We start from the raw sequence: 12,482 nt of genomic DNA, 5'->3' as shown, positions 1-12,482 counted from the left end.
ACATTACCAAAAGAATATACAAATTTATTTTCTTTTGGATGGGGGGGGGCTCGTTTTAAAACTATATCTACCTCAGTATTTTCTTTAATTTTCTATTTATGAGCGATTATCGAGACTCTTAAGGCGAGATTCTCTCATGTCGGACATTTTTTGTTCAAAAGTAACACTCGAAATTACTTCTTTTTTTTTTGTAAATAAGTGCTTTGAAATAAGTTGAACCACTTTGAAATAAGTTGAACCACTTCGAAATAAGTTGAACCACTTTGAAATAAGTTGAACCACCAAAAACTTACAAAACTGAGGAGAAAACAAACAGAAAAATCAATTTTATTTTTTTAAAACAACAGTAAACAAGTAAAAATATTTTTTTTAGAAATATTATGGAATGTGTATTCTCTTTTAAAAACAATATCTCCTTTAAGAACGGTTATAAAATGTGTTTTCAATCGATATTTATTCAACAATGGACCAGTTTTCCTACCTAGCAAAAATGGATGAGTTTTCCGGGGACACGTTTTCCTAAATTCATTTTTTCTGCCCATGTTTCAAAATAATCTTGTCAAATTTGATGATGGAATTATCTCCCCTGGCATTCCCTCCTTGTCCGCGAAAATAGCCAAGATGGCCACAATACGATTGATCTCCTTAAAAATTTGATTTTACTCTGTAAAAAATAAAAAATAAGAAAAGTATAAAAAAACTACTTGATCAAATTAAGTGATTTTTTTCATGAGAACTTTATTCCATAACGAGTACGTACAATATATATTTTTTTTCAATATCTTTGTTTTTTAATGTCTTTGCTAAACTGCAAAATTTATTTTTGAATTTGACATAAGATTCACATTGTATGTTAAATATAATTAACTTCTTTATCAGTTATTTTTTTTTAACTTTTAAATTTGTTAACTTCTGTTGAAGCTCGCTTTTATGCAATAAAATTTTAAAACGTTTAAAATATTTTTGCTTTAAAACAGAAGAAAAAAAAGATTAAAAGAAATTAGAATTTTATGTCAGTTTTTTGTTCTTATACAAAGAGAGGCGACAGATCGATTTTTTTATGTCCTTTTAAGCAAAAAACAATGTTACTTATGTCGAAAATAGTAATACATCTAACAATTATGAAAATTCATCCGGTAAAACAACTTGAAAATTCTATTTAATAAATTATAAAATTCAATTTTTACAATATTTTTGCTTACTTTTGTAAAATGTGTGAGGGGGGTGGGGAAGCAAAGATAGAGCAGAGAAAAATTAGATGCCATGGCCTAAAATTTTTTTTCTGTTCTAATGATATAAATTCCTCATTTTTCATTTTAAACCTCTGGCCTTGATGGAGGGAAGACTAAAACTTGCTGCTATGGTTTCAAATGATCTGAAATAACAGCAAGGGGAGACTTGATTCCAAATATTTCTCATATGTCCCTCTTTAGCTATGATACATGAAATAAATTTCACAGTGGATAAGGCTTATTTGATATTGGAGATATTTATAATTGTAACCCTATTTCCAAAAGAGGAGAGACATAACATTTGAGAAATATTTGGAATCAAGTCTCCCCTTGTTGTTATTTCAGATCATTTGAAACCATAGCAGCAAGTTTTAGTCTCCCCTAAATCAAGGCCAGAGGTTTGGAGGAAATATAAGTTATTTTGTAATTCATATGCAAAAACAGGAAAATAAACGACTATGATTGAAACATTGGTAAATGTGCAGTATCTTTCCACCCTAAAAAAATCCTTTAAAATTACCACTATTATAGGTTTTCGAGGGTTAGGGTTAGGTTTTTGAGGGTGTTGAAAATAAAAATAATATTTAAAATTCCAGAAAACGAGTAGTTTCGAAGATATATAGGAATTATAGTTTCAAAAAGTGAGGAACATGTGAACAAAAACATAAAAACGACATGTTGCCCTAGCTTAAAAACTTGACTTGCTCTTAAGATTATTTTCAATACACTTACGGTCAAGTTAGGGTTAAGCAGTGTCAAACAAAAACTTTTATGGGGAAAAGTTTGAAATCTTGAACGCATGCAAAAAAAAATTTTTTTTTTTAAATGTACAACTTTTTTTGAAGTGCTTCTTTAAAAATGGAATTTTTAATATGCAACATTAAAATATGTTGACTTTTTTAATGACTGAGTTTTTTTTTTTTTTTTTTTTTTTTTTTTACAAAGGTGTCAACACTTATAAAGGCCCAGAGGCCACTCAAAGAAGATATCTTGACAAGAATGGGAAAAAACATGTCTACATTCATTAATACAATTTACTTGTTTATGCTTTTGTTTTTTTGGTCAGCAGATTTGAAAAGTGAAATCAGTTTTAAGTTGACATTTTGGATTCCATGTGTACAGATTTTATCGGCATTTGGATTCAGCTTTTTATTCATTTTGTTTTATGTTTTTATTTCAATATTTCAATATTAGTTTAGAATTGGGACAAGATCGTAGCAGACGGTTTGCAATGGAATTTTCCTGGGCTAGTTCGGAACTGGAGAAAAGTCCAAGTCTTTCAATTGGGAGGTAAGAAATCGGAATCATTGCCTCGACCTCACGGCACAAATGGGCATTGAAAATTATCATCTGAAAAAGGAAACAGAAAAAGATATTTTAATATTTTATGAAATCATAAAATAAATTGAAATATTCATTTTTTATCATTAAGATAATCATATTAACTAGCGGGACCTGTGGAAATGTTCTATCGATTTTTATATATTATAAAGTTGTGATTTCAAAAATAAAAAAAATACATCCGTATGACTTGGGTGCATCAGCTTCAATCGAAACTGAAACCAAAACTTATGAAAAAAAAAAAAAGAACTCAATTTATATATGTATAAATTGAGTTCCTTCAGCTTTAATCGAAAATAAACCAAAACCAAAAACCAAGAATTCTTGATAAAATTATCTTACGAAAAATAGATTACTGGAGTGTCATCAGCTGTGACTGAAACAAAAACCAAAATTATGAAGAATTCTTGGTAAAATTATTTATAAAAAAAATAGATCACTTAAGTGCTATCAGCTTTAACCGAAACCGAAACGTATCAAGAATTCTTGGTAAAATTATATATTACAAGAAATAGAAGTCCATAACAATTAAACGACAGTAACTCGGATGTAAGCATGACACAGAAAATAAATAACACACAGGCTATCCTATTAATATATAGATTATAATAAAAATAATTGTAAAAAAAAAAATGATAAAATTTAAAATCATACATTTATAAAAAACCTAGCACAAAAGAAAAACCCAGATATATCTTTATATCATGGTGGCTGGGAATATAGAAAGGCAAGTGGCAAGTGACAAACCAGGTGCTGAGTAAGATCTTAAACGGAATGTGAAGAATTTGGTTAAAGCATATTAAGATATTCAACAGATCAATTATGTTGAAAGTGAATTCCAAAATATCTCACCTGCTTGATGCCAGATGATATCGATCGGAAAACAGATCGATGGGTGGTCAAGGTAGTGCATAAAATGACGTCCGCTTGGGACAGGATCTCAATGGCATGCTGTTGTTTGAAATCCTTGCCGTACAAAGATTGATCATAAATCTCGGCAAAGGCATTCATCTCTTCTGTCAATTGTTCGTTAAACGAACAAAGTTTTTCGTGAAGAAAGATTTTCTTTGCCGACGTGCACAACGATCGACTTTCATCAGCGACTCTGACGACATTCATTTGGGTCAGCAAATTCTCAATCTGTAAATAATCTTGGAAAGAAATTCGAAAAAAAAAAAAAAAAATATCAAGAACCTAACAGGAATAATAAAGTCCAATGTGTGTGGAAGAAGACACTGTTGGGTTTTTGATAAGAAGATGGAATTTTAAAAAAGAAAGGGACAAAAATAAGTTTGCTTTCAATGAGAAAAGAAAATTACAAAACTGATCACATATAATGATAGAAGATGTATCGAGACACAGGAATGGGTATGTTTGATCTGGCATAATGATGATTCATTAGCAGACATCCTCACTGTAATTTCTGACCATATGTACCATTCACTGGACAAAGCGGGGGAGGGCAGAGCGGTAGCTCTAGATATATCTAAGGCTTTTGACAGGGTGTGGCATGAGGGTCTCTTCAGGAAAATTAGAGCATACGGTATCACTGGTAGAATACTTAACATAATTAAATCCTTCTTAGATAAGAGAAAAATCCAGGTTGTCCTCGACGGTCGTACATCTAAACAATATGATATAAATGCAGGAGTGCCTCAGGGGTCTCTCCTTGGACCTCTATTGTTCCTAATATTCATTAATGACCTCCCCGACAAAATTGCCTCTGAGATGGGTATATATGCTGATGACACCACACTCTATAACAGGCATGACAGAAAAACAAATGAACATATATCTAAAGAAATGGCAGAAACACTAGAGGATGACCTCCAATCTGTAGTTGAATGGGGACAAAAATGGATGGTCACGTTCAATGCCGCTAAGACTAAACTGGTTTCATTCAATAATTACAAGAAACCTTCTCTGCCACCAATAGCAATGGCCAGTGACTCTGTATCTGAGAGTACATCTTTTAAACTGCTTGGCCTAACGTTCACAGGAAACATGAGTTGGAACAATTACATTGAAAGCGTTGCCAGGGCCGTTGCGAAGAAGGTAGGCTCTCTCTAGCGTGCTAGAAAACTACTAACACTCGAAAGTATCCTGTACCTCTATAAGGCCACCATTCGCCCATGTATGGAGTATTGCTGTCACATTTGGGCTGGTGCATCTGCTACTAGTCTCTTGCTCCTAGGCAAGGTTCAAAAGAGAGTCGCAAATCTGATAGGCCCTGAACTGGCATCTAAGCTCCAGCCTCTGTCCCATCGACATAGTGCTGCATCCCTCTGCCTGTTCTACAAGTATTTTAATGGTGAATGCTCTGGCGAACTGCAGACACTTATGCCCCCACAACATAGACACCCTCGACAAACGCGACAGGCAGCTAAATCCCACCCCCACACAGTGGTGATCCCTTCTACTCCAGTAGTTTCTTCCCCAGAACCGCTAAGCTCTGGAATTCTATTCCAGGCCACTGCTTCCCCAACTGTACTGACATGCAGAAGTTCAAGTGTAACGTGAACCAACATCTTGCAGCCCAAATCCCAACATAGTACCCCAGTAGTTGTTGCCCCTGATAGTAGCCCCCTACACCAAAGTGGCAATGTGCCTTGTTTGGGGTGAAAATGTAATAAAAAAAAATTTTATTTTTTTTTTTTAAATTGTGGGGTCTGCATACGCGTCTGGTCCACAAAGTATGGAAATAAAAAATTAAAAAATTAAAAAAAAAAACGTTTCCAAGTGTTTTGATATAGATGTACATAAGAATACTTGGATAAGTGTGTTTTAACTTAAATAGGGATAGTATAATAAAATTGTGGGGTCTGCGTTCGTGCCTGGCCTCCATAGAATGAAAATTTTCACAAACTTCAATAAAGACTTTTCATATCTATCTGTGTAAATAAACTTTGATAATTATGTTTCAGTTTGAAGAAATATGGTATAATAAAATTATGGGGTGTTTGTTCGCACCTGACCTCCATAGAATGGAAATATGTCACAAAGTGTAACAAGGTTTTTTTAATATAGATCCACAGAATATTGTGATAAGTGTTTCAGTGTGAACAGGTATGGTATAATAAATTATGGGGTTTATCTATTTTATTTTTACTTTCATCATATTTTGCTTTGGTTTTGATACCCCCAAATTCGAAGCTATCTCTTTACAACCCTTCCTTTTCATAACCTATCATACTTTCATAAATCAGAGTCCATTTTCTGTAGGCTATTTTTGAACCCAGTCAACGACGAGTACTTTTGCTAGTATATATAAAATTTTAGTCATTCAATGAATTTAAAAATTTATAACGTGAAATGTTTGAATTTCAAATCAAAAGATTTTTATTGTCCTATGTAAGACAAAGAATACTATACTGCTATCAAAGACATTCACTTTTGATTTTACCATGCAATTTGGATGTGAATTTTTATATCCTTTTCATTAACTTCCCTTACTCTATGACATTTAAATACTTAAACAACTTTTAATTGTGATTTTCCATGTCTCACTGACTTTAGCAAATAAGGTGTAAACCATTATAACTATTTTTTAATATCTTCTCTGAAGAGATGGTAGACATCAAAATCCTATAGGATAAGGAGTTAAACTATTTCTAATGTATTCTTTGTCTTACATAGAATAATAAAACTCTTTTGATTTGAAATTCAAACATTTCACGTCATAAATTTTTAAATTCATTGAATGACTAAAATTTGATTTATTTACTCTATCTTGTATATCGAGCAATTCTTATTTAGGTGGGATAGTACTTATAGAATATTACTGCCAGTAATATCTTGTTAAACTTATAATCACAGGTTTCCATACCAGTTGATTATTAGATAATTTTATTCTAAAGAGTATATATATATATATATATATATATATATATATATATATATATATATATATTGGAAAAAAAAGCTCAATGAACACAAAAGAGATATAAAAAATAGCAATTCTCTAAGTGCATTATTCTCTCATTCATTGCAACATAACCACACCTTTGACTTTAAACAAGCAAAAGTAGTTAAATTTATTTCAAATAAACCGCGCCGGAGACTTCTTGAATCTGCGCTTATCGCAATTTCAAGCACTATTAAACAACATGGAGGTTTCTATAACATAGCACCACTAATAAGTAAACTTTTATTAAAAGAACATTATTTAACTGTGGACACAGGTTAACTTTCTCACACCATTCAACACCCCCTGTAATAATTAACACATAATCTCAATCAATAAATTACATAAAAAACACTCATTTCATTTCTGTTACAAACTTATATTTGAATTTCAACAGATATATCTTTTTTCCCAATAAGAATATAAACTTGTGTTCATAGTTTTAAAATTACATTAACGACTATATGACGTCACTAAAATTTCCTTCTCTTTAACAGCGCCAGCCCTCCCCCTCCTTTTTGAATTTCCAACATCATTTTTCCGTTTCTCTGAAATAGAACTGCGTCACACTGTGCACGTGAAACATTTTCAAATATTTTGTACTGGTATATTTTTTGGTTTCTTAATCTCATTCATCCAGAGGAAGTCTCGAAATAAAGACGAAACGTTGATGAACACATAATACGGTTTGTCCCTTTTTATTTTCTCGATTTTGTCGGAATACTATTTCCATTATTTTCATCACATATATGTATATATTATGGAGCTTAGGCATTTGGACAATGTTTGAACATTGTCAATTCACATATCCATCTTAGCAGCGGCTGAAAAGCATAACAGTTAGGAGTCAAGTTTCACACCTTCCATGAGGTAATTGCTAGTTTAGCTGCACAGATTCGCTTTGATGCAATGATACGGTACTGTATGAACAACTAATTTCCATGTGTAGGGTTCAACAGATTTTAAAAAGACGGAATTAAGTGAAGGTATTATGTATAAAAAAATTGTAGTTACCGACGATGATGTCGAGTTGATATTGAGTTGGAGTGCAAATCAAAACGGGACACTTTGCAGATGTTTTCCTGATCCTTAAGACACTCGCATAATATTCAAACCAATGGATCAAATGTGTAAGATTCGAGAGGATGTTGTCACTTGCAATCACAACAAACTCATTTTCTTCAAACACAGAGAAAATCTCAGCTACAAAAACAAAAGTTGGAAAAAAAATACAAAAAACAACTATAAAAAGATGTGGCTTTTATTGAAACAAAGGCAAGTAACTCTAAATAAAGATGGAGAAACGGAACAAAAGAGAGAGAGAGAGAGAGAGAGTATAAACCAGAGAAAGAGAGGGAGTATAAAATAGAGAAAGAGAGGGAGTATACAATATAGAGAGAAAGGGAGTCTAAAATAGAGAGAGAAATACTGAGTTTCAGCATATAAGTACAACTTTAGATCATATTTAACACTATAAAAACTACCAGGTCATATACAAGACCTAACCAGTAATAAACAAGACCTGCCAGATCATATACAAGAACTGCCATGTCATATACAACAACTACCAGGTCATATACAAGAACTACCAGGTAATATACAAGACCTAACCAGTCATATACAAGAACTGCCATGTCATATAAAACAACTACCAGGTTATATACAAGACCTAACCAGTCATATACAAGAACTGCTAGGTCATACACAAGAACTGCCATGTCATATAAAACAACTACCAGGTCATATACAAGAACTGTAAGACCATGTACATGTACTGCCAGGCCAAATACAAGAACTACCTGGTAATATACAAGAATTAACCAGGTCATATAAAAAACTACCCAGTCTTATACAAGAACTACCAGATCATATACAAGAACTACCAAGTAATATATAACAACTACCAGGTAATATACGAGAAATACCAGGTCATATACAACAACTACCAGGTCATATACAATAACAACCAGGTCATATACAATAACAACCAGGTCATATGCAGGAAATACCAGGTCACATACAATAACTACCAAGTTATATACCAGACCTACCAGGTCATATACAAGAACAACTCGGTCATATACGAGAACTACCTGGTCATATACAAGAACTATCCTGTCATGTACAAGAAATACAAGTTCATATACAAGATCTGCCAGGTCATATACAATAACTACCCGGTCATGTACAAGAGTTATCAGGTCATATACAAGAATGACCCGGTCATATACAAGAACTGCCAGGTTATATACAAGAACTACCAGTTTGTATACAATAACTACCCGACCATACACAAGAACGCCTAGGCTATATACAAGACCAACCAAGTCATATACAAGAACTTCCAGGTTATATATAAGAACTACGAGGTCATATACAAGAAATACCATGTCGTATACAAGAAGTGCCAGGCCATATACAAGAACTACACAGCCATATACAAGAACTACCCGGCCATATACAAGAACTACCAGGTCATATACAAGAAATACTAGGCCATATACAAGAACTACCAGGTCATATACAAGAACTACCAGGCCATATACAAGAACTACCATGTAACATACAAGAAATAGCAGGTCATATACAAGACATACCAGGTCATATATAAGAACTACCAGGTCATATGCAAGAAATACCAGGTCATATACAAGAAATACCAGGTCATATACAAGAAATACCAGGTCATATACAAAACTACCGGGTAATATAAAAGAAATACCAGGTTTTATACAAAAACTGCCAGGTCATACACAAGAACTACACGGCCATATACAAGAACTACCGGGTCATATACAAGAAATACTAGGTCATATACAAGAAAAACCAGGTCATATACAAGAACTACCATGTCATATACAAGAAATACCAGGTCATATACAAGAAATACCAGGTCATATGCAAGCAATACCAGGTCATATACAAGAAATACCAGGTCATATACAACAACTACCAGGTCATATACAACAACGACCAGGCCATATAGAACAACTAGCCGGCCATATATAAGAACTACCAGGTCATATACAAGAACTACCAGGTCATATACAAGAACTACCAGGTCATATACAAGAACTACCAGGTCATATATAAGAACTACCAGGTCATATACAAGAAATACTATGTAGTATGCAAGAACTGCCAGGCCATATACAAGAACTACACAGCCATATACAAGAAATACCAGGTCATATACAACAACTACCAGGTTATATACTACAACTACCTGGTCATATACAAGAAATACCAGGTCATATACAACAACTACCAGGTAATATACAAGAACTACCAGGTCATATACAACAACTACCAGGTCCTATACAAGAACTACCAGGTCATACACAAGAACTACCAGGTAATATACAATAACTATCAGGTCATATGCAAGAAATATCACGTCATATACAAGAACTACCATGTCATATACAACAACTACCAGGTCATATACAAGAACTGCCAGGTTATATACAAGAACTGCCAGGTTATATACAAGAACTACCAGGTCATATGCAACAACTACCAGGTCATATACAACAACTACCAGGTCATATACAACAACTACCTGGTCATATACAATAACTACCAGGTCATATACAACAACTACCAGGTCCTATACAAGAACTACCAGGTCATACACAAGAACTACCAGGTAATATACAATAACTATCAGGTCATTTGCAAGAACTACCAGGTCATATACAAGAAATACCAGGTCATATACAATAACTACCAGGTCATATACAAGAACTACCAGGTCATATGCAAGAAATACAAGGTCATATACAACAACTACCAGGTCATATACAACAACTACCAGGTCATATGCAAGAAATACCAGGTCATATACAACAACTACCAGGTAATATACAAGAACTACCAGGTTATATACAATAGCTACCAGGTCATATACAAGAATGACCCGGTCATATATAAGAACTGCCAGGTTATATACAAGAACTACCAGGTTATATACAATAACTGCCCAACCATACACAAGAACGCCTAGGCTATATACAAGACCTACCAGGTCATATACAAGAAATACCATGTCGTATACAAGAAATACCATGTCGTATACAAGAACTGCCAGGCCATATACAAGAACTGCCAGGCCATATACAAGAACTACCAGGTCATATACAAGAACTGCCAGGTCATATACAAGAACTACCAGGTCATATACAAGAACTACCAGGTCATATACAAGAACTGCCAGGCCATATACAAGACCTACCAGGTCATATACAAGAAATACCATGTCGTATACAAGAAATACCATGTCATATACAAGAACTGCCAGGCCATATACAAGAACTGCCAGGCCATATACAAGAACTGCCAGGTCATATACAAGAACTACCAGGTCATATACAAGAACTACCAGGTCATATACAAGAACTACCAGGTCATATACAAGAACTGCCAGGCCATATACAAGACCTACCAGGTCATATACAAGAACTACTAGGTCATATACAAGAAGTACCATGTCGTATACAAGAACTGCCAGGCCATATACAAGAACTACCAGGTCATATACAACAACTACCAGGTCATATACAACAAATACCAGGTCATATACAACAACTACCAGGTCAAATACAAGAAATACCAAGTCGTATGCAAGAAATATCATGTCGTATACAAGAATTGCCAGGCTATATACAACAAGTACCAGGTCATATACAACAACTACCAGGTCATATGCAAGAACTACCAGTTCATATACAAGAAATACCAGGTCATATACCAGGTCATACACAAGAACTACCAGGTCATATACAAGAACTACCAGGTCATATACAACAACTACCAGGTCATATGCAAGAAATATCAGGTCATATACAATAACTACCAGGTCATTTACAACAACTACCAGGTCATATGCAAGAAATACCAGGTCATATACAACAACTACCAGGTAATATACAAGAATTACCAGGTTATATACAATAGCTACCAGGTCATATACAAGAATGACCCGGTCATATATAAGAACTGCCAGGTTATATACAAGAACTACCAGGTTATATACAATAACTGCCCAACCATACACAAGAACGCCTAGGCTATATACAAGACCTACCAGGTCATATACAAGAAATACCATGTCGTATACAAGAAATACCATGTCGTATACAAGAACTGCCAGGCCATATACAAGAACTGCCAGGCCATATACAAGAACTCCTGGGTCATATACAAGAAATACCAGGTAATATACAAGAACTGCCAGGTCATATACAATAACAACCAGGTCATATAAAAGAAGTACCATGTTGTATACAATAACTGCCAGGCCATATACCAGAACTACCAGGTCATATACAACAAATACCAGGTCATATACAACAACTACCAGGTCATATACAAGAAATACCAAGTCGTATGCAAGAAATATCATGTCGTATACAAGAAATATCATGTCGTATACAAGAATTGCCAGGCCATATACAAGAACTACCAGGTCATATACAACAAATACCAGGTCATATGCAAGAACTACCAGGTCATATACAAGAAATACCAGGTCATATACAAGAACTGCCAGGTCATATACAAGAAATCCCAGGTCATATACAACAACTACCAGGTCACATACAAGAACTACCAGGTCATATACAAGAAATACCAGGTCATATACAACAACTGCCAGGTAATATACAAGAACTACCAGGTCATATACAAGAAAGACCAGGTCATATACAAGAACTACCAGGTCATATACAAGAACTGCCCAGCCATATGCAAGAACTGCGAGCCATATACAAGAACTGCCAGGCCATATACAGGAACTGCCAGGCCATATACAAGAAATACCAGGTCACATACAAGAAATACCAGGTCATATACAACAACTACCAGGTCATATACAATAAATACCAGGTCATATACAAGAACTACCATGTCATATACAATAAATACCAGGTCACATACGAGAAATACCAGGTCACATACAAGAAATACCAGGTCATATACAACAACTACCAGGTCATATACAAGAA

General features: G+C 34.2%; 1 protein-coding gene across 6 annotated transcripts in view; it reads right to left on the bottom strand.

Annotated features, from left to right (window-relative positions):
* Positions 1 to 304: 304 nt before the first annotated feature.
* Positions 305 to 12,482, bottom strand: part of LOC145266358 (uncharacterized) — a 165,834-nt gene continuing 153,656 nt past the window's right edge. For all 6 annotated transcript variants that reach the window (XM_080121976.1, XM_080121978.1, XM_080121979.1 and 3 more), the window contains 3 exons: positions 7,492 to 7,680; positions 3,426 to 3,724; positions 305 to 2,582 (listed from right to left, as the gene is read on the bottom strand). In XM_080121976.1, coding sequence (XP_079978102.1) covers positions 2,409 to 2,582; positions 3,426 to 3,724; positions 7,492 to 7,680 — 662 coding nt within the window. In that variant the 3' untranslated portion in view covers positions 305 to 2,408. The remainder of the gene's footprint in view (positions 2,583 to 3,425; positions 3,725 to 7,491; positions 7,681 to 12,482) is intronic.

Source organism: Euprymna scolopes, chromosome 41 (genome assembly GCF_053919585.1).
Source record: "Euprymna scolopes isolate OS-2025 chromosome 41, ASM5391958v1, whole genome shotgun sequence".
NCBI classification, from domain to species: Eukaryota; Metazoa; Mollusca; class Cephalopoda; order Sepiida; family Sepiolidae; genus Euprymna; species Euprymna scolopes.
Note: the sequence above shows the minus strand (reverse complement) of the source record. Positions and strands in the feature narration are given on the sequence as shown.